The sequence below is a fragment of the Chenopodium quinoa genome, unplaced genomic scaffold, assembly GCF_001683475.1.
Source record: "Chenopodium quinoa cultivar QQ74 unplaced genomic scaffold, ASM168347v1, whole genome shotgun sequence".
NCBI classification, from domain to species: domain Eukaryota; kingdom Viridiplantae; phylum Streptophyta; class Magnoliopsida; order Caryophyllales; family Amaranthaceae; genus Chenopodium; species Chenopodium quinoa.
Genome location: NW_018743204.1, coordinates 3145100 through 3172629, shown reverse-complemented (window position 1 = coordinate 3172629; position 27530 = coordinate 3145100). Strand labels below are relative to the sequence as shown.

The window sequence follows — 27530 nt, the reverse complement described above, 5'->3', positions numbered from 1 at the left end:
TCTGTCATTTCAATGAGACATTATTCCCAGCCTTAAGGGGAGAGAAAGTGGACCCACACAAGAAAGAAATAGAACTCATTTGGAGTGCAACACAATTGTTGATGTTAAACCCACAAACTAATGCGCGTGAACAAGAAGTCAAGAAAATTGTTCATTTACAAAGTGTTGCAAATCAATTGCTTGATGCATATATAGACACAAAGAAGGTGACAAAATCACATATACCAGCAAAAATGCCCCCACACATATTGAAATTCCGATTGGTAATAAGGTCATTGAAAATGAATCTCAAACACGCGAAAAGCGTAGGAGACTACTTGGTTCAAAAGATTCTAAGCCAAGAAAATTGAAAAGATTGGATGGAATATAAAACGAGACTAATGATGTTCCCTTATCAAAAGGCAAGAAAGACTAAATGTGGATGAGAATAAAGAAAACGATGATAGTCCGAAAGGGAATGAACAAGAAGACAGCCTGACAGGGAATGAACAAGATCACAAAGACATCAATAACAATGAAATTTCAATGAATTATGTTTCTACCAAGATTCATTGGAATAGAAAAGATGTTATCGTAAATGAAATATTTGCAAATTTCATTGCAATCGAAATTGTGTCTGATAAAAATGATGTTAAACCAAGAATGGTGGAAGAATGTCGACACATGAGTGATTGGCCAAAGTGGAAGGAGGCAGTGCAAGCTGAGTTAAAGTCACTTGAAAAACGAGAAGTTTTCGGAAAAATAACCCTTACACCAACATGTGTAAAACCAGTTGGATACAAATGGGTATTTGTGAGAAAACGTAAGAGAAAAATGAAATAGTTAGATACAAGGAAAGACTTGTAGCCTAAGGATTTTCTCAAATTCCAGGGATTGATTATGAATAAACATATTCTCCAGTAGTTAATCCAACTACATTAAGATTTCTGGTAAGCTTGACAGTCTCAAAAGGACTGCAAATGCGATTAATGGATATAGTGACTGCATATTTGTATGGGTCACTCGATAAAGACATTTATGAAAGTTCCCGAAGGGCTAAACCTACCAAAAAATCACAAGCCTAGACAATTACTTTCCATAAAACTAAAAAGGTCACTTTATGGATTGAAACAATGTGAGCGGATGTGATATAACCGTCTCAGTGAATACCTTATGAGAGAAGGGTTCAATAACAATCAAATTAGTCACCGTGTTTTAATTCATTAAGCGATCACAATCAAGATTCGCTATTATTGCATTTTATGTTCATGATCTGAATATCATCGGAACCCCAAATGAGCTTGAAAGAGCTGCAAAGTACTTGATGAAAGAATTTGAGATGAAAGACCTTGGAAAAACTAAATTTTTCCTTAGGTTGCAAATTGAGCACTTGAGTCATGGTATTTTTGTCCATCAATCAAACTATACAGAAAGAGTTTTGAAAAGATTTTTCATGGACAAAGCAACTCCAATCAACTCCCCAATGGTTGTTCGTTCTTTGAATATGAGAACGATCCATTCAGACCCCGAGAGGAAAGTGAAGAAATTTTGGGTCCAGAAGTACCATACTTAAGTGCAATTAGAGCCTTAATGTACTTAGCTAACAACATTAGACTCGACATAGCTTTCTTTGTGAACTTGTTAGCCAGGTACAGCAACGCACTGACATATAGACATTGGAAGGGAGCTCGACACTTGCTTCGGTACCTACGAGGGACACAAGACCTTGGTTTATATTATCAACCAAAACAGATGCTGCTCTCATTGGGTATGTAGACGCTGGATACTTATCAGATCCATAAGACGCCAAGTCACAAACTGGATATCTATTCACTTATGGTGGCACCGCAATATCATGGACATCAACAAAGCAGATATTGACCGCATCATCCTCGAATCATACAGAGTTGATAGCTCTTTATGAAGCAGGACTTGAGTGTATGGTTGAGGTCGATGATCATGTAGTGATATCCAAGAAGAATGTGGAATGAATATGATAACGGAAAATCCAACCATCATCTTTGAAAACAATACATCATGCATCTCTCAAGTAACTGAAGTATATATTAAGGGAGATAGAACAAAGTATATATCCCCAAAACTATTCTTCACACATGATCTGCATAATGAAGAGGAAATAGATGTCTAGAAAATTCAGTCTTGTGACAACCTAGCTTGCCGACCTGTTCACCAAATCACTTCCTTCGAAGAGATTTGAGCAATTAGTTCACAAAATTGGAATGCGACATCTTCGTGAACTTTACTGAAATCAGGGGGAGTATTATATGCACTGCACTCTTTTTTCCTTCCATTAGGCTTTTATCCCACTGGGTTTTTCCTAACCGGTTTTTAACAAGACAGTTTATCAAAGCATATACTATTATATCATTGTACTCTTTTAACTCCTGTTTATGATTTTCTATAGCTCATATATATTTGATTTCATGTGAACATTCAAGGGCGAGTGTCGAGAAAAGTTAAAAATGAAGTTCACATAAACATGTTAACTAGTACAATGATTTGTAACAAAATACAATCATGCAAATTATTTTAATGACAAAATTTGCCTATAAAAAGGCAAGTTCATATTGTGAACTATACAAACAAAAATAACCGAAGCACTACACTATTTTCACTTCTTTACTTCCTTTATTCTCCAATATTCTTTTATTGGTAAAATATTTTTAACATTTATATATTTTTTTTGGAACTTTTTTGCTTCGCATCTTTTCGTCCTCCTCCATATCTGTCCATTGAAGGTGTTGGTGCTGTGAACATCTTCTTCATCATCCATCATCTTCGTTGCCACCCTATCTTCTTCACCTTCCTTCACTATTCCAATGGGTTTTCCGGCGGCTTCGTCGCTGAATCAAACGAAAAACCCCAAAAAAGAATGGAGGAATCAAACGTAAAACCCTTAAAAAAAAAGGAAAAATTAGGGCATGGTAAATCCTTTAGGGCAGGGTTTGTCTTCCTCCTCCAGTGGAGATGTTGGTGCGTTTCGATTTCTCGATTATACGAATATTGATTTCCATTGATGGAGGTGAGAAAATGAAGGAAGAAGAAGAACAGAGGGAGGAAAAGAAGGCAGATTAAGCTCAATTTACAATTTAACCCTACGTACACACTCAAAATGAGACAAATTCCCCTTTGAGATACTTGTTATGTTTATCAATATGAGAAACATTTTTTTTTTTTTTTGTTTTTTTGTTTTTATTTATTTTTTAGTTTACGGGGAGAAACATGAATTTACCCCTAAAATACTTTCATTAAAAAAAAAAAAGTTTGACAAAACAATTTGTTCAAATTTATTCCAAAAAAAAAAAAAAAAAACATTTGTTCAAATTTCTTAAATAAAAAAATAAAAATAAAAATAAAAAAAGTCCGACAAAACAAAAAGAAAAACGAAGCAGGCCAATCAAAGCCAAAATAGTGAAATACACCCAAAATAATTAGTTGCTTGACTTGAACAAACACACTCAAAAATATTTCAATCCCCCAAAATTTCTCAAAATTCAAATCTTCCAATTTTCCTCTTTTATTAATTTTTCAATCTTTCCTTTATCATTTTCCAACCCCGATTCTCCTTCAATAGAATGTTCGCCAAACGCTTGTTACAGAAAGCCACTCATCATCATCATCATAATCAGGTACACCATTTTTTTAATTTTAAATAATTTCAGCTCTGATTTTTATTTCAATTTTCATTTTTGCTTGCAAAAGTTAATTAATTAATGAAATTTTCTCTCCGATGCTTATGAATCAGCTCAATTTTTTGTTTTTGTTTTTTGAGAAATCTTAAATTCTTCTTCTTATTATTTTTCAATTTAATCTGGGTATCTGTTTATTAATTCAAAATTTTCTCTATTTCTATTTTCATTCATACTTTCTAATTATTCCTATTACCCCTTTTCAAAAATGCATTATTATTGTTATTATTATGAGTTGAAGAATAAAAGATTAATCCTTTCAAAGTTATATTCGTGACATTGCTAAAAAATGAGCATGTAAATGTATTAGGAAGGCTTGTGTATGAATGGTATATTGTTGTTGAAATTAAGAATCATTGTTGACAATGCAGCAGGATTTACCACATGGAAATCTTAAGCCGACGGACTTGGATCCGCATATTCGAATTCACTTTGGTATTCCTAGTACTGCATCAATTCTGGCTATTGATCCAATTCAACAGTTGTTGGCTGTTGGAACACTGTGAGTATTCCAACTTGACCATTTTTTGGTCTATTGTTATGTTCCCAATTATTGTACGAGTAGTCGAGTATTAATTAATTGTTATGTGGATTGTGGAGTAAGTTGTTTGAGTATGGGGTGATCAAGTAGTTTGTATATTAACCAACTTTGGTATTGGAAATTATACCAAGTTAAAAAAAATTTACTTGGTTGTCTTGTTATTCATGAGTGGTGTTTGATGTTGAAAGAGTACACTAATTCCGAAAAATGAAAAGGAGGGTGGAGACAATCAAATGTGAATAGAGGGAGTACAATATAGGACAAGGTAGGTTGCTAATTTAGATGCAACTACCGGCTATTGGGGACATTTCGTTATCTATGAATACAGAATACTGATTTGGATGGTATGCTCTCTTTTGTACGTGGCTTTCTTCCTTATATAAACATTGACTCAATTGTTTTATTGTGTTTTATGCAGTGATGGTAGGATAAAAGTGATTGGAGGATATAATATCGAAGCTCTCCTTATATCTCCACGAGAGATGCCTTACAAAAATTTGGAGGTACTTTGACTATTAGCTCATCGCTAAAGTAAGAAATTTATTGTCATAGATGTTAGCGCAAAATTTTACATAAAAGGTGCAACTAATATATACTCCCTCTGTATTTTATTACTTGCTTCATTAATCCATGCGCGGAGTTTTAGTAGAAATAGTATAAATTAATAAAATATGAAGGAAGTGAGGTTGGTGGAAGAATAAAGTATGATAGTTGGGAGGAAAGAGAATCTGAAAATATTAAAGTATGATAGTTGGAGGGTCCACTAGGAGAGAAAAGATTAGTAACATATTGTGAAAGGTTTCCAAAAAAGGAAATGGAGCAAGTAATAAAGTACAGCCGCAAAAGAAAAGTGGAGCAAGTAATAAAATACAGAGGGAGTACTTTGTAGATCATTAAGTCATATAAACAAGACAATAATTTTATTTTTTTTAAAAAAATTATAAATTTTAGATGCTGTCTAACAAAAATGATGTTTTTCCCAGCCGTATTTCTGCCATACATAAGACATTTTAAAATCACGAACCAAATTTAAAGACAATTGATGGTTCTATTTTAGTCTCAAGAGTAAAAAAGACTGCCAACGAACACACCATCAGGCAGATTGTGATCCTTGTGTTTCCTGAGATTAATGTACTTCATCTTGAGGTGTCAAAAATGATATTAGGAGTCTTAGGACAAGTCTGATACCACCGAAAAAATAAGGCAATAAGGGACTTTTGTTAGAAAGTTAATTATGCCTTTTGAGGGAATATACAAGTAACACACAAATAAAGGAGAGGAATGGTTATCATTCAAAATGCATATTGATATAAAGTATTGCGAGATACTAGCTCTCGAAAGCTATTGTTACAATTCATCGGATATCAATACAATAATTTGCTATTTCTCTCTTGTCTCAGTTTCTAAGCTCCTTAATATGATTTATAGCAATAAGTTTTACACTTTGTTTGGAGAGAAAGGGAGAGAAGGGAAATGAATAAGGTCCCTTGTTTAGATAAGAGGTTAGGGGATTGAAGAAGAGGGAGTGAGAGTGAGGAGGAACCATTTTTCCTCCCTTTTTAACAAACATTATGCCTTCAAGATTGTAGAAATTGGGAGAGAAAGTGGATGCACCTTCCCCCTCTCTTTCTTTCTCCTCCCCTATTTTTTCCTTCTAACTTTCTATCAAACAAAGTGTTAGAAGCATCACTTGTTGGACTAAGTTAATATGCATGATATATTAAAACAGAGGAAGAATTTGTGAGTTTGAAGGCTTTGTTCTTAAATGCGGTTTAGGAGTTTGTAGGCTTTGGTCTAAATGCGGTTTAGTGATGGGTTGACCCATGGTTGGGTTCTTATTTGTAGACTAGATAATCCTTAACAAATACTCGAATTTTTAAGTTATTTGCAAATAAATAAATCTTTTTAAATATAATTATCAAAACTTTTGGCATTACTAAAAGTACAAATTACTATAAAAAAATCACAATCTTTAACTGATTTCGACATGAACAACAAAAAAAATGATAGAATATTAATAATTATTCAACTCTTTTTTTTTTGTTTAAAAAATTGTTGTTTTTTGTAAAAAAAAAAAATACACACTTGTAGAATGTAATACATTTAATAATCAATATAAAAAATTTCAAGGGAATCAAAACAAACCTTATTTTACCTATCTATCAATTTAACCCATTTAAAATAGTTTTCAAAGTTTGTTTAGAGTGTTTTTGAAAAAAAAAATTATATACCTTCCTAAAATTTAGGGAGTAAAACATAATTTAAAAAAAGAGGGAAATTGAAGGGATTTAGGAGGAAAAAATGTTAATAGTGGTCGCTTGAAATTTTTCGAAAACTTTAGAAATCCTGTATAGTGGAATGATTGCTTAGCTAGTTAGCTCTTCTATTTTTTGAGGTTCCTATGGAAATACTCAACGTAACCTACTTGAGCTTCCTCATATGGATATGAGCTTGGTGTTATGCCTAGAGGATGCCAATTATCTGCATGACTAGGAACCTCAAGACCACTATATAGGACCTGACACACTTGGTAATCATGCATTAGATGGATCTTTAAACCTTGATGTCTTTGCAGAATGTGATAGGTAAAACTTTGTCTTTATGATAGATTGGCCACCGATTAGATTTTGAGGTTTTGATAAGAGTAAGGATAAGAAGGTTTCACCTTAGAGGAGCAGTTTTACTCTCTTAAGCTGGCTACCATGTCTCTTGATCATGTCAAAGTGAATGGATATTACCTGTTAAATTGTTGAACACTTCGACTGCATGACATAAAAAAATAGTGATAGTTTGTTGAACATACCTACTCAAAAGCTAGTTTGATGTTCTTATTTGGGGTCCATGAATAGCATTTAATGGGGTCATCTTAATGAACTATGGTATTCATGGGTTGAGTGATCCAGAAGGTGGTCATGTGTAAAGCCATGACCATGAGACATGACAGGTTGAAGCAACATTGTGGGTTCATCATGAATTCATGATCAGTCTAGAGTGAGGTTGGTGTTGTCTTGATATACCTACTGGGTTATACAAACGATTTAGGCTAGTCTGAACCTTATTGCAAGCATCAGCTTTTACCTGTTAAGATGTAAAAGACACTAGTTGATCAAGGTTTGGCAATCCCTTAGGTTTCTTATGGACCTTAACGAGTTGATGTTTTTAATTATTACCAAATTTATTTGAAACATTAAATCATAGTAATGTTAAAACCCCCAAATTTGAACAGATTATTAGCTTTTTTATTTCTTTTTTGTAAAGCTTTGCCTGGAGTTTCTATTAAAAATAATTATATTTGAATGCATGTTGCCTGGAAGGTGTGGTTAGATATTAAGACAGTTGATGATCACTGTTAGTAGGATTCTGTAAATTGGCCGGAAATGCTCATCCTTTTCTCTCTTTTTGACAGTTTATGCAAAACCAAGGCTATTTGGTTGGCATCTTGAACGATAATGAAATTCAGGTGAGTTCTCATCATCTCTTCATGTTTATTTCATTATCTAGTGTTTTCAAGATTTTTCTGGATCTTAATTGGAAATTGTGAGTGTGGACACCTTATTAGTCTGTGCAAGCTGATAGGGGGTGACTACTCGAGTATTTTTTTCACCCTTCTAACAGGTAGCTTTTAAAAACATAAGACAAAGAAAGATGATGGACGATATTAGGTGAGTTGCTGCAATGTTGCCTTGTTGGCAAATTCGCACATCTATATCAATGACATGTTGAGTCATAGTCACTTGATATGCACCAAGCCACCAATTAGGGTGTGGATTGGCCATTTAGCATGTGATAAGTTATAAGGTGGAGTAGGTTTTTTGGCTTTATCTAAATTTAAGCTGTAAAAAAAAATCTCATTTGAGCCTTTTTTTTCTCCCCCGTTAGGTTGATAAACACACTTGAACATCAGAAATTAAACAATATTAAGAAAAACCGTGTTTAACCATTTAACTCTGGATATGTGTGCAAAAGACGTAGGAATGAGTTCTGAAATATTTTGAATGATTCTAACACATAATCCTTGGAACTCTGAATTTAGCCCGAGACATAATAACTTTGAAATATAACGTGTTTGATGTATTATGGAAAATTTGAGTTTTTATTCTAGTAAAGATATCCTTCTTTTGCTTTTGCTTAAACCATTTCACCTCTCTAACTCTTTGATAAGCAACAAAATCTAAACATTTTATAGCAAGTCATAGTCATAGTTCTTCAATATGAAGTTAATGAGCCTGAAACTCGAGCTCATAACCTTCTTATGGATATCAATTGTTTGAAAGCAATGGGATTTTGAATTAGGGAAAGATTCTCCTTTTAAAAATTTAAAATCCTTTTTCTTAAATTCAACTTCATCAACTCTTGCTTTATCTAGTAATTGATGGTTTCTAGTTAATACCAAATTTTCTCACTTTACACACCTTTTTTCAAACTCTTTCCACTGACTACCTTGTTACATCCATTTTTCTATATAGGACGGTACCTTATGACGATTCATGTTAGACGACCCCAAATTATTTTGAGACTAACCCTCCGTCCCTCTTTACTTTTCCCATCTCCATTTTTTGTGTCCCAAAATGTGCTTCCCATTTCCTTATATGGCCATAAAGTATTCCCATTATGCCCTCATTGGAAAATTTTAAAGACACGAGTATCCTCAAATCTTCCCTAAAAATGTGTCCACTATGAATAAAAAAATTCACGGGGACCATCAATACTCTCAAAGTTCCAAAATGACTTAAATGCAATCTCTCTCTCTCTCTCTCTTTTTTGGTCATAGATTAACTATAAAAAAAGATAGCAATTACTTTTTAATCATGTTATGTCCTAAATTCCTTAATTTGTGTGAAAAATCCAAAGGAGAAAAGTAAAGAGGTACATAGGGAGTAGGATACAATGGTTTTTCTTGAAAGCTAGGCCTCTGACATCACTGTAAAACATTCTGGCTTAATGTTGAGGAGTTAGTGAGCCTTTCTGCATTCTTCATGCTGTATCAGGTTTGTAAAACCTGCATATAACATAACTTATTTTAGAAATGCTGTAATACATGGTGCCATCGTTTTCAGGTTTGGAATTTGGAGAGCAGGTGCATTACATGTAGTTTGCAATGGGAGTCTAATATCACAGCTTTTTCCGTAATTTCAGGTTCCCCATTCATGTATAGCACCAACACTGACCTATAAAACATTTTTATAACATGCGTTATTTTAGCTCTAGTATTCAAATATTTTGTGAAACTTTGTCATGATCCACTGTGTAGGTTTGTCGGGGACGAGCATGGTATGGTGTCTGTGGTGCAGTACGGTACCGAAGATGAAAAACTTGTAAATATGCCGTATCATATTTCCCCTGTTTATATCTCTGGTGATTTTTAGTCTTATCTTCTCACATTTATTAATTTTCATTTTGCTTCTTGAGTGATGAGAACTATCCTGGTAGAGTGGTTTGACATATTTAGAGATTAGGGCATGAATTGCCAGGTTGCCAGACATTTTCTTAGGACCTTTTTTTATTTATTTTTTATCAAGTTTATATTTTCAATTAGCAATTTAGCATACTAGGCTGTGTTCCAGTCTATTCATGTTGGAAGTGCAAATGACTTCTGTTTAGTCAATTAAATGTTGGATCTGGTGTGCATGATCTATTCTAGTTAACTAAGCTAAAATAACTTGTAACTTGTCTTGAGATGAATTTCTTTTTTTTTTTTTTTTTTTTTTTTTGTGTTTTGAAGCAACTTTAAAGCCATGTTGCTTGCTTTGCAGAAAAGACTGGCATCTCATTCCCTAATGATCAATCTGTTGTTGGAGTTCTCCCTCAACCTTCTAGCTCTGGCAACAGGCAAGTCATTCCTCAACTTAGGGAAAATCCATATCGGGAAATCGTGTTTTGGACTTTTTCGTATGGTGGACAGGATTTTGTTAAAGATTTATATGGTGCCGTTCTCATATTACCACATCCATGTGGTATCCTTTTATTAATTTCTTCATTGAGATTGATTTACTTGTGCACGTTATCATAACTAACAGTGTATCCTCTTTCTTCCTCTGAAGTTCCTTATAACCTTTGTAAAAATAATAATGAAAGGTTAGAATGATAATTATTGAACTTATTGAACAGAAAAAGGAGAAATCTTTCACATGCCCCTCTTTTAAGCCATGCAGCCATCTGATAGCGTCATCATGCTAGTTGAGAGAGAATGAGAGATTGAAGGTAGTCGGAAAAAAATAATGACTTGAATATCTGAAAGGTTGCCATATAAATTGTTGTCAAGACTACAGGAACATCATTTGAGTTATAAAATGTATTGCGCACTATATCAAAATATCCAAAAATGAGTACTCTTTGGAATTTCCCAAAAGATTACTTTGGAGTATTTTGTTTAAACTGAATTTCCATTCAATCTGCTGCACTCAGGACATATATTTTGGAATGTACCTGATGATTGTTTTTACTGTGGTTATTTCGCAGATTACTGATTGCCTATCAGTATGGGTTATTTGTATTATGGGATGTTCTTGAATCTAAGGTTATAGTCTTGAAAGGTGACAATGATTTGCGTATAAAAGATCATTTATCTGAATCTCCAAGTAACTTAGCCGTGGATCCACTAGAAGATGCACATGAACATATGAACGAGAAAGAAATTAGTGCTCTCTGTTGGGCATCTTCAGTTGGCTCAATGCTTGCTGTAGGATATATTGATGGAGACATTTTGCTATGGAACATACCAAGAGGTTCTTTCTTGAAAAGTAAAAGTGCTGGTGTATCATGTGATGATGTTGTGAAGCTTCAGTTATCCTCAGCTGAAAAGAGACTTCCTGTCATTTTTTTGTGCTGGGGTGAAAGCAGTATATCTCAAAGCAGCTGTGGTGGCCAACTTTTTGTGTATGGTGGCTGTGAAATAGGATCTGAAGAAGTTATAACGGTTGGTAATTTGAATTATTTATTTCACTTTTTTGGTTTCCTTATCTGGATGGTAGTATGTTTAGGTATTACCTTCCCTTTGTTGGCCCATGTTATAGTACGAGTAGAATATTACTTAGTATATTGTGTGCTATACTGCTATGACCTATGAGCCTTTGGTTTTAAAACATCCTCTCCAGCAACTTGTTTGGATAGCCCTGCATACCTTATACTCTTTGGGATACATAATCTAGTTCAGTACTCCTGTGGTTTTAGATTATTCAAATTTCTATTTTTGACTGCTAGTTGCTCGTCATTTTTCTTGAAGCTGTAAGTGAACGTGCAAATAGCAAGGTATCGCACATTTGCAACTTAGGATTCTCGAATTGGTTCTTCTATCTTATCTTTAGGACTCATTGTGCATCAGTTTTTGCTCATTGCTTTTGGACTACAATTTTTTTTGATGCTGAAACAAGATAGCTTCTAAAAAATTTGGGGTGTTGTGTTCAAGCCTTTTTTTTTGTATTCTTTCTTTGGCTGCATGTATGTTTGGGAGTCTTGGTATGGCGACCATCTTTTGAATTTATTTGATTGCATGTATCATGTATGTTTGGGAGTCTAGTTATGAACTTTGATGGTTTTTATTTTATTTTTTTTAAAAAAAAAAAAAATTATATGCTCCTCTTTTTGGCATAGGGGTTTGCTTGGCTCTGCTCATTCTTGTACAGTTGTGGGTTGTGACAGGTAGTGAGTCTTCAATGGTCTCTTGGCATGGAGATGCTAAAAAGTGTTCGTCGTGTGGACTTTTCCCTCATTGGGGCCTTTGCGGATATGGTTACATCATCATCTCTAGAGACAACAGTGAAGAGCAACTTTGATGGCCTTTTTGTATTGACTAGGCCGGGCAAGTTGCAGTTTTATTGTATGGAGAATTTGTCTGCTTTACTTTCTCAGTCAGAGAAAAAATCATCTGTATCTGGTACAGAGTCGCCTGTGGTAATACCCATTTCTGATCCTCTAATGACCGTTGCAAAAATGAGCTTGCAACCTTCTGATGGGAATTTGGCAAAGTGGCTTTCAGAGGTACATAGTATTATACAGTGTAAAATGGTCATTAAGATAGTCTCTCAGATTCTTTCCTGATGCATTCCTTTTTTTGCTTTCAATTGTAGATGGCTACAGTTTCTTCGAATGTAGCTGAAGGGAGTAAGTGGCCATTGACTGGGGGTTTACAAAGGGAAATAACCTCTGATGAAGAAGATGCACAGAAAATTATCTACATAATTGGCTACCAAGATGGATCTGTCCGAATTTGGGATGCCACTACTCCGATATTTCCACTCGTTTCCGTTATAGAAGGTCAGGTTAGTGTTCCTGTTCCATCAAACGTGATGATGTATGCATTTATCAGCTTGATTATGTGGATGATGAACCTTGGTCATTGTTGCTCTATTTAAAGATATTATTAATTGTTTGCAGGTGCATGGTGTAGCTAATGCTAGTTCAAATGTTTCTGTTACGAAGATAGATTTTTGCGCATCAATGATGAATTTGGCTGTTGGCACTCACTGTGGTGAGGTGATAATTGCTTCTCATGTTTTTAAGTTGACTTGTTAGCAACAATCCGCATCTATGTTTGAATTTCACTTTGCAATATGTTGTTTCAGGTCCGTGTATACAGTCTCAATAATGAAGCTGGGGCAACAAAACTTCACTGGATTAATCATTCTGAACGTATTGGTATGTAGTGTATATCATGTAAGCAATGTATTTATAGATTGTTATCTTGATCTTCTTAACCATAACTGACAGGGTTTTATGTTATCTGTAGTCTATGATGTACCATTACAGAAGGGCCCTCAATGCAGAGCTGTTTTCTCTTTGGTGAATTCTTCAGTGCAGGCACTTCATTTTTCTGCTTCTGGAGCCAAACTTGCTGTGGGATTTGAAAGTAGTCATGTCCGTAGCTTCTTTTTACTTTGTGTTTGATTCATCAAGAAAAGTATAGTTTAGTTAAACGGATGCCATTTCCTTTACTAATAGTTCCTTACTTCCCCCCACTTACTGTTTTTGTTTGCTTGATGATCCAACTTACTCTCTTTATGCCCCATCTTTCAGGTAGCAGCTCTTGATATGATCTCGCTGTCAGTTTTGTTTTCAACAGATTCTGTAGCCAACTCTAGTTTTCCAGTAATTTCATTTATTTCAAAAGAATTTTCAGATGCTCATGGCTATAGCAGAGGCCCAAAGCATTTAGGGACAAAGAATATGGAACAGCCTGGAGAAGAGTTGTTTACCGTAACCGAGGATGCAAAAATTAGTGTTGTTGATTGTCAGACTGGCAGTCCTATCAGCTCCCGGCCTTTGCATTTGAAGGAGCATACAGCAGTCAGTATGTATGTCTTAGGCAAGTCATAAACATTCAACAAAATAATGGTTGATTCACGCCTTTTTTCTGTTTTGGCTTTGTTGTTAAACTTGGTTTTGCATTTTAGAAGGCAGTTGTTTCATGTCTGCATCATCATCGGAGCACCATGATCAGTCAAATAAGGAAACCAATATCGTGGATGAGTCTAAGCAAGATACTTCTTCAAAAAGAGGTGACTTGAAAGACACTGGAGCTGGACATCTCTCCATGCATGGAGAAAGGTTGCTGGATTCTCTACTATTGCTTTGCTGTGAAAACACATTACGTTTATATTATACCAAATCCATACTGCAGGTAACACAACAGCCTTCTGCTTTCCTTGTAGATATCACTCAATTCTCTGTGTATAGGCTTACCTGCTGTCGTATCTAGGGCGAAGACAAACCAATTTCTAAGGTGAAACTTGCAAAACCATGTTCTTGGACTTCTATTTTCAAAAAAGATGACAAGGTTGTTGGTCTAATCTTGGTCTATCAGTCTGGGGACCTTGAAGTCAGGTAAAAAAAACAGAAAAGAACTAGCTCAATCTTACATGACAGAATGATGTTTGTAGTTTTTGAGCCTTGAAATGCATGCTTAATGGCCTTTTCATGCATTGACTCTGCAGGTCGTTTCCTGATTTGGAGCTGCTCACAGAAAGCTCCTTAATTTCAATTCTAAGGTGGAATATGAGGCCGAATATGAAGCTGGCAAGTTGTACAGACCATGGACTAATTTGTCTGGTAACATGTTTCTGTGTCATAACACACTAGTTTTGAAAAGTTTTCATTAATCACCTGACCACTTATAGCTATTACTTTCTAAACAATGATTCACTGACTCAGAAGTCTAATCTTCTAATAATTGCAGGCAAATGGAAGTGAGTTGGCATTCCTCTCTTTGTCTACTTCTGAATTTGAGACAAGGTTCTGCCTATTGTGGTTAATTGTATCTTTCTCAAATACTTTGTATTTATCTTTCATTAGAAGATGTTAACCAAGTATTTATTTTGTTGAAATTTTAGGTTTTTGGAGTTTTTGCCTTTACTTCATGATAAAGTTGTGGCTGCTGCTGCTGATGCAGCTATTTCCATCTCGATGAAACAAAAGAAACAGGTGAAATTCACTAGCTATGTGGTATTTAACTATTTATTGTCTCGATCCTCATGTTAGTATTCACATAATACCTTTCTTTGAAGTGTAATGACTTTGTGTGTGATAGGCTCCTCCTACAGGCATCATTGGTGACATTGTGAAGGGCTTTAAAAAGGAAAAACCAAATAATGCTAAAGACAATCCTCCTGGTAACTTGTATAAGTTACAGGAAGCTTTTTCAAGGCCTGTTGTTCCTGATTCATCTATAAACACTGTAGAAGAAAAGGAAGAGGAGGAGCTTGACATAGGTGCCTAGCTTCTTTCAATAAGAAAGATGCATTCTTAATTTATGTTTTGGTTTCTACTGATTAATATACTTTTGCTTCTGAATTAGATGACATTGAAATTGATGAACCAGTTATGGAGTCTTCAACTTCATCCCACCAAGGTAAATCTTGAACTCTGAAGATTAGGCATATGCTCATATACCTGGTCCTGTTTATCCTGTACTTCCTCTAAAACCATATGCTTGCATTGGCACTTCAGCAAAGGAAAAAACAACGAAGGCAGAGAAAGACAGATTGTTTGAGGGTGCTTCTGTTAACCTTAAACCCAGAACTAGAACACCTGAAGAAATTATGGCCGCATATAAGGGAACTGAGGTAATTAATTAGATTTCATTTCACTTTGGATCTCTTTTCCTCCTCTTCGCAGCCAATATGGGGGCCTTGGTCCTCTTTTCCTTTGTTACTCTATGTGTATCTTGTGAAGGTGCTATAAATATAAACAACCAAGTTTGCGCTTTCTAATGGGATATTTTTTTTCAGTATGCATCTGCAGCAGCTGAACGTGCAAGAAACAAGCTTTTAGAACGCCAGGAGAAACTTGAGGTAATATTAAATTAGACCGATTTGAAAAGATCAAAGTTGTAGCTGAAGATATGTTTCTTTCAAATGCCCTGCTGTCTCACCCACTTGGCTCTAGTTTTGTAATGCATCTTATGTAGCAATGTGTGAATTCATGAGTAATTTCTGCTTATCCTTCTGATCAGAGAATCAACCAAAGATCTGAAGATCTGCGTTATGAAGCTGAAAATTTTGCATCGATGGCTAATGAGCTTGTGAAGACAATGGAAAGTAGGAAAAAGAAATGGTGGAAGATATAAAGTTGAAACACCAACCCTATTTATATGCTTTATTTTTTCACTGCGGTGTGATGTTTAGTCTGTGGACTGCAAGAGGATATTTGGACTGATGAAGCAATCTGTGGATTGCAAGAGGATACTTGGAAGGATGAAACCGCAAATTCAGAACCTTGTAACTTATAATTGCGTGAGGTAGATGTTTGTACAGGTTTCCATTATGTTTGGATTGGTTCCAAACAAGTGTACAATTATTGTATACAGTGTCCATTTTTGCAGATATGTATAATGCCATTTTTTATTTGAAGTTTGGGATGAGGAAGTAGTGAAAGGTCACTCGAGTTTGATGTAAACTTTTTCTCTGTTCATGAGCATTAAGCTCGAATCTTTGATATCTATACGAGCAAAGTAACACAATCCATGAAATTTCTGGGAATGACAATCCTTTGCTCTGCGTGTCTATAAGCCATTAATCTGTATTTTACAGGAGTGGAAGGAGATACACCTTCCATTTTTATTGGCTTGTGGCAGATCACTCTGCTTTTCCTCGAAGTAAAACCAACATCATATCAGTATCCTGTGCACTCGGTGAAGAGGAAAATAAGTACTACGTCTGATTCATAATAATCGTAAAACTTTCCTTTTACGTACTACCTCCGTTAATTGTTATCTGCAACTTTGGAATTTTTTATATCTCACAAATAATACTCCAAAGTTGCAGATAACCCATTAACAGAGCTAGTATGTTTCATAATAATTGCAAAACTTTGTAATTTGGTAAAGACTTACTATTATTTTATTGTTTCTCTCCCAATAACCCCACTTGTATAAATATTACTCCCTCCATTTCTATTTGTTAGTTCCATATACTATTTTGGACGTTTCAAAAAGATTGACCCATATTGAATATATTTTATTTATAACTTAGTTTTTTTATTTTCTATTTTATACTTATTAAATTTTGATTGATTAAATTAATTGATTGTGGATTGATGTAATGGTTGTAAGTAAGGAAATTCCTCCCTTGAATTATATAATGGCTGATGGTTTCCCAAAAAGAATAAAAAAAAATAAAAAAATTAAATAAGACAAAACTAATTATGAATTGTTTTAGACTTTAATGTTAGATTCCCAATGTTCTTCTTTTCTTATTTTATGTGATTGATTCCATATGGGACTTTCATATGGAAACGGAGGGAGTCGTATATTATTTCTAACTCAAAGTCTTAAACAAAGATAAACAAGAAGGCAAAGAGAGGTGCAGCTAACTCAAAAATTAAGTTGCGTTTTTTATGGGCTACAAACGGTAAGGTTTCCTCTACGTCGTCACTAACTAATTCATGATTTCATTGTTTCGATGAATTAGCACTTTGTATGGATAACAATACAAAAAGAGGAGGGATGAGGAGAAAGAAAGGGATGGAAAATGTGAATCTCTATTTTCCTTTCAAGATTTTACATAGATGATGTTTAATAAAGAATAAAGAAAAAATAGATCCTCCCTCTCCTTCCCCTTCCCCTTCCCCTTCCCCTAATTTTTTAGTATCCAATTAGTTTCTTATCTAAACAAAGTTACTTCGATGTAAAGAAAGTTACTTTTATTTCCATCAATATCTGTGTTCATAGAGAGGCCACAAGGCTCAACAATGCCTTTCCAAAACCCTGACCTTAGGTCTCATTGACTAAAGACTTTACATACTAAAGTTCAACATTTGTTTGTCAAAAAGCTTATACCACGACAGAAGGAAACATTAAGGAATAATCATCATGTTATAAGTTAGAAACTGAAGCACATTCTATGATTCCAAATTCGATTACATAAGTCAGATAATGATCATTTTCCTGCCGGTGAATCCAAAATTTACAAGCAAAAAGTACCGGCTGATAGAATTTCTCAGCTAACAGTACTAGGGTAGAACCAGATTCTGTTCATCTCCAAGGCATGCATTTTCTGCTTACCTTCTTTTTCCCAAAATCAGGGTGGGAGTGCTTTAAGACCACAAATTTGCCCCTGCACCATCCACAATTTTAGTTACAGCAAGCTTTTTGCCAATAAGATCCCTCAATTCAATTTCACCAGGAAACCTTTGCTGCGCCAACTTTGAAAACACCTACATTGTTCAATAAATACAGAGAGGTGATCAGCAACAACATACATTCGAGAAGCATGTGAAACTATTAGCCAACATGCTCTTTTGCACAAGGCGGAATTATCAACAGACTGACCCAGAGGAAGACTACGAATATTTGCTCACTACAGATTATATATAGAATAAAAAATCAAATCTAATGAGTAAAAATCAAATTTAATCAGTAAACTTCAATTTCAATCGATATACGTAGTATTCAGTTTTGATCAGTAAAGATAATAATCAGCAAACAGCATAAAACAAATTAAACAAGAATCAGTTGAGCTCAGTGATAACAGTTGAACAGAACAATGACTAAGACAGAAGCTTCAGGTTCACTAAGATAAAACAATAGTAACTCATCAAATCACAATATAGTGAAGGGATCTCATCAGATTCAAAGAAAAATTCCCAAAAATATGAAAGTTCACCAAAATATGGTGCAAACTCTTGTCAATAAAAATGGGAAAAGTCTAAAAAAAAAATATGAAAAAAGTAAACAACCAAACAGCTTACCGGTTCTCCGTCAAAATATACTTCAAAAGCACCAGAGCTTTGTAGATAAGACTGAATAAAATTCCCAAATAGCCAGGTTGCAGAAATCGTTCCAAATCTATTAGCACGTAATGTGTAAAACCATGGAGGTGGAGTCATCCCCAATCTAGGAAAAATCTGATCACCTGCCATTATAATGGCAAAAACTCCAACTTGAGCAACGGGAACTAATTTGCTCAGGATACGTTTTGGAGGTGGTGGAGGGTAATTTGCAAGAGCAACATTAATTCCAGGAAACTGAGTCTCCAGCATATTCTTCATTGCCACAGCAGTGCCCCTGATGCAGTCAAATAACTTGATCTCAGAAAATTTCTTAAACCCAAAAAGTAGAAACGCAAACACAAAACAGCTCTATGGTTTAAAACACACAAGGAAGAGCAAATAATGATGTTCAATAAAGCTTCAAGAGTGGATCTTGAGCCTACAAGAAATGCAACACAAAACAGTTCTATGGTTATTACTATCTACCCCATGAGTAGTTAATATCCAAGAAGTCCTTGTAGCATTTTGTAAGGGATCATGTAAAAGATCAAACACATTCTGCTATTCAAACTAGTAGACACCACTAATGATTGCAGTAGCACAGTCCTTTTCTGGCAGTGCGCTTGATGCAAAGCATTTTACATATTTTCTTTTAAAATTAACAAATCTATTGTCTATAGGATCAGTAGTGGAGCCGGAATAGTATCCAAGATATTCTACTCCTTAAATAAAGTCATCTTTACTCACTTATCATAGGATGTTTGGGAGGCAAAAAACTTGTTCACTCACACACACACACACACACACACACACACAGAGAGAGCATGCGTTCTTGATAGTCTGAGAGAGTGAGAGCTTTCAAAACTGCAAATTGAAGCCAGGGTAATCACAAATAGCATCAATTGTCCTCCTAGTAACTTGAAAATTACAAAGAATTGCAATTAAAAGCCAAAATATCATCAATTGGGAGATCAAATCAAGAAAGGGTTTAAAAATATGTATATCAACCAAAGAACTATGCAGTAGATTTTGAGAAAAAGTAACCAAACCACCATAGAAAAAGTTTTATGCCGTGGCCGTGGGGATGAGGAACTTTAAAAGAAAGGGGAAAGGAAAGAGAATGGAGTTGAAATTTCCAATTTCCCTAGCTGGATATGACATGGCTGAAAAGAAATAAGGGGAGTGGTGTGATCCATTTTCCTTTCCCTTTAACCAATTCAAATGTTTTTAGACTGGGAAAGATTTGGAAGTAATGAAAAAACTCTCTCCTTTCCCTTCCCTTCATTTTCCTCTATGATTGCCACATTAAAAAAGTTATTTTAAAAAAAAAAGGAAGAGAAAGCAATCACTAGTAAATTGAGGATTTTGTTTTAGTTGTATAGATGGTATAGCAATTGACATTTGATTTTCAAATGCGCCTAGAATTTTCTGGCTCAAGGAAGCTATCGTAGATATGTAGGCAAGGTCATATCACAAATCCATGTTGAATTATATCCCACCAAATAGCACATCTAAGAGTCCCACATTGATAAAAGAAGAGAGAGTTAAACACTTTATAAGGCTAAGGGGCTACTCCTCCTATTGCCATATGGTTTTGGGATGGACCTCCTTTGGACTTGTGAAGTGGACTCTCTCTCTTAGTTTGAGGGTGCGGCCCAAACCCGTATTTAACATGGTATCAGAGCCAAGGCCCACGGTTTGGGACCTCTAATGGCTTGAGTATATTGCCACGCCCATGGTTTGGGACCTTTAATAGCATTAAGTATTGTGAGCCAAATTGAATTGGATCATGTGATCCTTGAGTTAAAGGGACCTTACATGTGAGGGGGAGTGTTGAATTATATCCCACCAAATAGCACATGTAAGAGTCCCACATTGATAAAAGAAGAGAGAGTTAAACACTTTATAAGACTAAAGGGCTACTCTTTCTATTGCCATATGGTTTTGGGATGGAACCTCCTTTGTACTTATGAAGTGGACTCTCTCTCTTAGTTTGCGGGTGTAGCCTAAACTCGTATTTAACAATCCATAACCAAAACCATTGGCACATACCTTTTTCAAGACTTCAAAACATATCTATAGTTAGGGATGTCAATGGGGCGGGTCAAGTAGGAGACCCGTGTAATCCCCCGTAATTTTGTGAAATTTAAAATTATATTTTAACATATTTTTGTGAATATTTGATTATAGATATTTATTTACATAAATTATTTTACTATGATTTAAGCAAATAAATTTAATGTTTATAAAACTAATAAAACTATTTCATTATATTATTTCCCTACCCATATTGTAATCATGCATTAATATGCAAGCCCAACCCATAAATTACTAAACCTATTCTTTTACCTAAAACCCACTAACTTTAAGCCTAAACCTTAATCTTAGTTTTATTAGAACTAGAAAAACTAAAACCCTTATTTCCCCCTCTAATCTCACGTTTTTTAAAAAAAAAAAAAAAAAAAAAAAAACCCAAGCTTTCCCCCTCCTACTGCACTCACGATCAAACAAAAAAAAAAGGGTCGAAGCTTGTTGCCACCGTAACCACCACCGCAGCACCGCCCAGGACCCTTGCTGTCGCCTGACCACCGTCGCCCAACCACCAGGCCGCCGGTTTTCTTTCTTCCTCCTTCCTTCCTTGTTTCTCCTTCTTCCTTATCATTATTAAAGATTGTTATTTTAATTTATATTGTTAGTTTTAATTACTTTAATCATGTTTAAATTCTTTAAAAACATGAGAAATTATCAAGTTTATAAATTATGATATGTAGTTTAAATTTTCAGATTTACATAATTTGTGAAATTAGGGTTTAAAACTTGATTTTCATGGTTTTAGGGCTTAAAAGCGTATTGCTAAAGTTATTCAATTTGAGCATGATTTTGTTGTGATTTTGCTATGACTATGATGATGTTTAATTCAACAGCAAGTTCTAAATTTTTTCGTAATTAATTTCTGAATTCCGTTCGTAATTCTCCTTAATCACGTTTTAATCACGTTTTGACTGTAACTAGTCTGATTTTCGCAAAAAAATAGTGTTTTTCGTGTGTAAACGACGTTTTAATCAAATCTCACTACCTTTGGTAGTGAGTACCACCATCTCGTGGCCAAATTCAGCCTCTAAATATGTATGGTTTTCGGGCAATTTTTGATTTTTAACGAAGGTTTAATGTTTAAAATAAATTTTTCAGATTTTTATAAAGCTTTAAACTTGCTGTAATTTTATGAATAAGTATGTATTTTAATGTTTTTATATAAGAAATTTTAAGAATAATATATAAGCTTTTAATTCTAGCAAAAGGAAGGTTTTAAAGAATTGTTTAATTGAATTTTGAAGGTTTAATTGAGTTTTTATGAAACTAGTTGAATTCTAAATATATATTTTAAGTTTAGATTGTTGTATTCTTACACTCTACTATTAAATTAAATTTTCAGATTTTAATCTTGGTTTTAAAAGTTTTAAATCATGGTTTTATGATGGATTTTTTTTTAGGTTTTTAACATACTAACCTATCATATAATGATTATTTCAAGTAGAGATATTTATAAGATTGTTTTATATTCTTAAACTAAATTTCCATATTATAATCCTTACTTTAAAGTTGCTGGAGTTTTATGTTATAAGCTATATTTTTATGATTTTAGCATATAAACTCATAGTTGAAGTACTAAATTATTAACTGTGGCTATTGGGAATAATTTAAGAGCATTATTTCAATGATTTAAAGGATTTTAAAGTAGTTTGGTATTGCTGTAAAATATATTGCTTGGGTATTAATTGAGCTATGGTTGTCTTGTTTAGGAGAGGACTTCGTAGAAGGTGACTTCTAGCCTTAAGGTGACCAACCAATTTGTGTACTCAAGGTACGTACAAGAATACGAGGAACCTTGATTTAGAAGCATGCTTAAGGTCTTGGAAACCTAGAATCATGCTAGGGAACTTGTGGATTGGTCGAAATTGTTTGGTAGTGAGTTTGATTGATTGTGATGTTTGGTTTGATTCGTGTATGAGAAATGCGTATTAATTTATCTTGTAAGTATTATTTATGCATTAACATGCAACATGAGCTTAGAGGCAAAAGTACATGAATATATGGAATGAATTATTTTATTATTTTTTCATTATTATTGTAATGGAATGAGTAAAGGGAGAATTAAAGTGTTACTTATATTCCTTTTTAAAACTAAGTTAGTTTTCCGCTGTTGATTTCTGAAACTAGCCTTAACGTTTGAACACGTGGCGGTAGCACGCCGGTAATTCTCTCTCACAGGTTATTAAAAGTATTTACAGGTTACTACAGGTTATACAGGTTAATACAGGTTTTAAAGAGACAATTATAAGGGTGTTACAACCCGCCCCAGTGGAGCGAGGATGGGTTTCGGTTTGGTGGTGGGTGGTGGGACGGGGATGGGGATAAAAACCATACCCGCCATGGGTGATGGGGCGAGGGTGGATTTTAGGTTGTACCCGCCCTATCCCCACCCTATACCAACATCTATATATTTTTAAAAACAATTTTTTTTCACTTTTATACCATTTTATAAGATAATTATGTAAAATAAAATAGTAAATATAATACTTTGTAATACACTTATATTATAAACAAAAAAGTGTGTAATATTAACAATAATATTTTTTTTAGTAATATGTAGGATTGTGTATTTAGGAGGCGGGTCTTGGGTGGGGATTAGGTGGGGGTGGATATCCAAGTGGGTGGTGGAGCGGGAATGGTTTTGAAATTGTACCCGCTGGGGCGAGGATAAGGATGAATTTTGGACCCGCCGCGGGGATGGGGATGGGGATGGGGATGGGGATGAAAATGTTAGGTAGGGATGGGGATGGGAAGACCAACATCCGCCCCGCCCCATTGACATCCCTATCTATAGTCATATGAACTTATTTTGATAATTTTACTCTTCTATCCACAGTTTCTATATCTTTAGTACTCCTTAGCATCAAGAATACCACCAAGGTTCACACTAGTTATGCTAACTATATCTTATTGCCAAAGAGGAAAAGGTTGAAGACAAAAATTGCTAAGGTGTATAGGATACTCTTGTCAAGTGGTGCACTTGTACGGAAAGAAATTAAAGGATTTTAAGAGTCAAGTATGCTCCTATCAGCAGTCCAAAATTTTAGGTCCCTATTACTTAGGCCATTGTATAGAAGGAGTTAAGTTAGATTTTATTGACACATAAATTTTTAAGTTTGTCAATTAAAAAGTTATTGCACATGGTATCTTGACTGTAAGGTAATGTAGTATGGCCTTAATACATGGTTGACAGATCATCAACACCCAAAAATCTTATTTGTGAGAGAAATTAATCTTTTAAGTTCAAAATTATGGATTAGAATTTCCAATTACACCCACAGTAGTGAGATTAGATACTGTTGAATGAATTTAGAGCTTTTGAAGGTTGATATTGGAAAATTAACATATAATTCAGGATAAAAAATTATGACATTGAAGCAAATGGATTCAACCAGCAATAAATATTTTGCACAAATGATTTTCTTTTGAAAAAATGGAAAAGAATAATCCCACCTTTGGTCGGTCTTCCGAAAGCAATCCCACCTTCAATTATTCCAGAAATAATCCCACCTTTAACACCAATCTTCTTTTAACAAGCCTTTTAACCAGTTACCTATTTTACAGGTTAATTTTTTTTTTTTTTCTTTTTTCTTAAATATCTCTCCTCTTCACAATCACCACCTCATTGCCACTGCTAATGCCACATCCACCGTTGCCACCCTTAAAAACACCAATGGCCAATCAAGGCAAACCCACCACCACCAAAACCACCATCCCTCCTTCAACCAATGCTAGCCTCCAATCACCACCACCCCACCTGCAACTCACCTCCTTTCAAGCAACAACATCCCAACAACCAAAAGACAAAACAATTTCTCCAAAAATAAGAAACCAGTCACAAGCTAACAAGCAAAAAGAAAAAAAAAATTGAGTAAAACAAAAAGGAAATCATAGTATGAATTATACAATCATGGTAGAGTAAAATGGTTTAAATAGTGGGAAATTAATGGAAGAAAGAACAGCATTTGTAATAAAGAGCGGCAATGCGGCATTTGCACCTTGCATTTCCCCATAACAACATACATCGATGTCACCATCCTCACCCAAAAACCTCACCCCACAACCTGCCCTCAACCAATGCTAGCCCACAAGCCAAATCATCATCACCATCGTAGTCCAACAACAACAATTAAATTGACACAAATCAAAAATTAATTGACAATAAACCCTTAATTTTTAATAAAAAATACATGCAACGCTACGGTGCTACCTTACAAGTTGCTTTAATGGGGGAGAGATAGCTTAGAAGGTGCTTTAATGGAGAACTCAGAGTACACTTCAATGGAGAAAAAGGAAGGAAAAGGGGTGAGATTGTTTCGGTGAAAAAGAGGAAAGGGGAAAGGGAAGGGGGTGGGGTTGGGGCTAGGGCTAGGGCTGGGGCTAGGGCTAGTCAGGCCGGCGGGAAAGGGGGGGTGGTTGCCATGTGGGGAGGCTATAGCTTCGGCGGGCAGAGGAAGAGGAAAAGGAAATGAAAGGGAAAGCTTAGAGTTTTTTTTTTCTTTAATTATTATTAAAATAGCCAATTAAAAAGTGACACGTGTTAAGTCACCTCCTCTAACTGGTTGTCAACTCAACAAAACAGGTCATAGCCTGTTAAAAAAAGATTGGTGTTAAAGGTGAGATTTAATCTGGAATAATTAAAGGTGGGATTGTTTTCGGAAGACCGACCAAAGGTGGGATTATTCTTTTCCATTTTTCCTTTTTTTTTCTAATTAGCTAGGACGTACCAAAATAATGTTCAAGTCCTTCTACATTAATGATCAAAATGATCATCCCTAAACCCCCCCCCCCCCCCACAACAATAAATTAAGAAAAAAAAAAATCATCCTTTTCACAACTCAAGTTTATCACTAATGATATTGCTTGTAGCTGATTCACTCTTCTGTTCTATAATGACTTCAAACAGATTATGAACCCCAATAACCGACAAAAGAAAAGACAGTAGAGCATATGAGCAGTTACAACTTGCAAACCTCAATTTAAAGCAACTACTAAATCTGAAGATTAACCTAATTATATTCAATTACATACAAAACATATCTTGATATCAGAATATGAATTCATCTTATGTTGCAGCTAAATGAAGCAAACTTTTAATTATTCGTCCACATAATAACAGTCCTTTAATTTAGCTTACATAACAGTTAAGTTGCTCTCTTGTTACACAATGCCTCCACCGACAATAGAAAAACTCAATTTTGCTGAAAATACTTCATTGCTCCAATTTCTTAAGTTGTGGAGCATGTAATTATACTTCAATTTGTTTGAAGTTCATAATGAATGCACAGGTCAATGAACTTTGGGCTCAGATCAACAAATTTGCAACACAAATTTTCATTTAGATATGATGTACCTTGAACATGTATTTAAATAGGCTGTACATATCACTTAAGGCAACACTAAGTCACTAAGTCATTTAAAAAAGGCAACACGTCTGTATATTAAACACTCAAAATGTTGAGTTTGAGAACTAAAGAATTAGAGTAGATATGAATACTTGCAACCACAAGTCCAAGAAAATGCAATCAAATTACTAACAGCTTGAAAGGTAAGCAAATCACTTGCATCAAGAACTATAATTGGTATTTTTTTTACAGATGGAGTGGTTATTCATAAGGTAATTAGTTTTCCAGATATAAAGAATACTCACAACCTGATAGGGGAAGAGGAGGTACTTCCGCTTAAGTGTAATAGGGTATCACTTAACCCTCACTGAACTCTCATGTAATAGGTACACACCAAAGTCTGAATACCTAATACATCACGAAGAACAAGAAAAGCTCCCTGACCCCCAAATATTATTCACACTAAAATAAGAAATATTAAACGTCACTATTTGTCTGCAACACCAATGAATTTGGTTCCACGGGATCACAGATGCTGTGATGTATCCAAACACTGCATTCAGCACCTAAGGAATCTAATCTAATTAAGAAGAATCAAGCGACAACTATACCATCACAAGTTGCAATAACCCTACAAATCTCAATCCGTATCCCAAGTTTCAGAAAAGTACACTTCCTTGCATCAGATGAGCGATTTCCCAACATTAAAAATCACCTATAAATGCATAATAATCACCTAAGTTTCACAGTAAGAAAATTCATCCCAAACTCACGGTATGTCCATGTCAGTCTTCCTCCTCCAACCTCTACAATCATTCCTAATTACAACTGAAACCCACTGCCAAATGCAAACAGCTATCAATATAATATCAAAAACCCAAATAAAATCTAGCTCTATAAATCAATCATAAACAAAATTGACTAAGCACTTTCAAAATTCCGAGCCTTAATCCAAAATTACATCAATTTTTTAATCCCAAACAAAACAAAAAAAACGTAGGAAAAGAGAATTAATTACTTGTAAGAGCAGGAGGAGCAGAAATCGATAGCGACAGTATGTCCATAACCCAGAGCATTCGATTGCTGCAACAAATAAACATATATCAGCAATCAAACAAATTGAATAAAGATTCTAAAAAAATCGTCAAAAACCAATGAAAATCAAACCTGAGATGGGAAATCTAGGGTTTGTTGAATTGGGGAAGAGGGTTTAACAATATGTTGTTGATGATGGTGATGGTGATGATGATGAGAAGAGGGTTTGGGAGGAGGAGAAGAGAGAAAGAGGTTGAAGATATCAGTGGAAAACAGGAACAGAGGAAGTCCGACTAGAAGAAGCTGAATTCGATCCATTATCGCCTGAATTTTGCGATACCAGAAGAAGATGAAGAATTGGATTTTGAGAATTGAGACTCTCGTACTAATTTCTATGTTTATAAACGGTCAACTCTCTAAAAATGACTCAGACTAGGTGATTGGTTGACAATTTGTGGCGATGGATGTGTCTACTCGCCAGCAACTCAAACTCGACTCAAGTTGACTTGATCTTGGCCCAACATCTCAATGAGTTAAGGTGTTAAGCTAACTTAAATCACATGTTGTCTAAAACCTACACCTATTCTTGTAAAAGATTTTTTTTTTAATAAATTGAAGGGTAAAATA

General features: G+C 34.8%; 2 protein-coding genes across 4 annotated transcripts; one reads left to right on the top strand and one right to left on the bottom strand.

Moving 5' to 3' along the window:
* Window positions 1–2582: 2582 nt before the first annotated feature.
* Window positions 2583–16202, top strand: LOC110733914. Of its 3 annotated transcripts, none has more exons than XM_021913992.1 (24): window positions 2583–3629; window positions 4064–4191; window positions 4649–4733; window positions 7637–7690; window positions 9288–9379; window positions 9482–9585; window positions 9984–10059; window positions 10690–11146; window positions 11869–12207; window positions 12297–12488; window positions 12604–12702; window positions 12792–12864; window positions 12956–13083; window positions 13243–13531; window positions 13620–13846; window positions 13925–14049; window positions 14160–14274; window positions 14402–14457; window positions 14556–14646; window positions 14753–14933; window positions 15020–15073; window positions 15172–15287; window positions 15453–15515; window positions 15677–16202. In XM_021913992.1, exons 1-24 carry the CDS (start codon window positions 3576–3578, stop codon window positions 15788–15790), a joined length of 3312 nt encoding a protein of 1103 aa, XP_021769684.1. In that variant the 5' UTR covers window positions 2583–3575; the 3' UTR covers window positions 15791–16202. The 3 variants fall into 3 exon arrangements, with proteins under 3 accessions (XP_021769684.1, XP_021769683.1, XP_021769682.1); XM_021913991.1 differs by having other exon boundaries at window positions 4061–4191; window positions 13623–13846; XM_021913990.1 differs by having other exon boundaries at window positions 2584–3629; window positions 4061–4191.
* Window positions 16203–17342: 1140 nt separating this feature from the next.
* LOC110733913 (selT-like protein) lies at window positions 17343–27321 on the bottom strand. The gene is made up of 4 exons (XM_021913989.1): window positions 27036–27321; window positions 26887–26951; window positions 18412–18727; window positions 17343–17877 (listed from the first exon to the last, which is right to left on the bottom strand). The coding sequence occupies exons 1-4, from the start codon at window positions 27219–27221 to the stop codon at window positions 17758–17760; spliced, it is 687 nt and encodes a 228-aa protein (XP_021769681.1). The 5' UTR covers window positions 27222–27321; the 3' UTR covers window positions 17343–17757.
* Between the last annotated feature and the right edge of the window lie 209 nt (window positions 27322–27530).

What these genes read in the sequence shown, in the direction of transcription:
- LOC110733914 (XM_021913990.1), top strand. Translation starts at nt 3,576, where the DNA reads ATGTTCGCCAAACGCTTGTTACAGAAAGCCACTCATCATCATCATCAT. An exon ending in TGAACGATAATGAAATTCAG is followed by an intron (nt 7,691 to 9,287) that starts GTGAGTTCTCAT and finishes CATCGTTTTCAG; the next exon opens with GTTTGGAATTTGGAGAGCAG. An exon ending in AGTCAGTATGTATGTCTTAG is followed by an intron (nt 13,532 to 13,619) that starts GCAAGTCATAAA and finishes TTTGCATTTTAG; the next exon opens with AAGGCAGTTGTTTCATGTCT.
- LOC110733913 (XM_021913989.1), bottom strand. Translation starts at nt 27,221, where the DNA reads ATGGATCGAATTCAGCTTCTTCTAGTCGGACTTCCTCTGTTCCTGTTT. An exon ending in TGCTCCTCCTGCTCTTACAA is followed by an intron (nt 18,728 to 26,886) that starts GTAATTAATTCT and finishes TGACTGCATCAG; the next exon opens with GGGCACTGCTGTGGCAATGA. An exon ending in TATATTTTGACGGAGAACCG is followed by an intron (nt 17,878 to 18,411) that starts GTAAGCTGTTTG and finishes TGAACAATGTAG; the next exon opens with GTGTTTTCAAAGTTGGCGCA.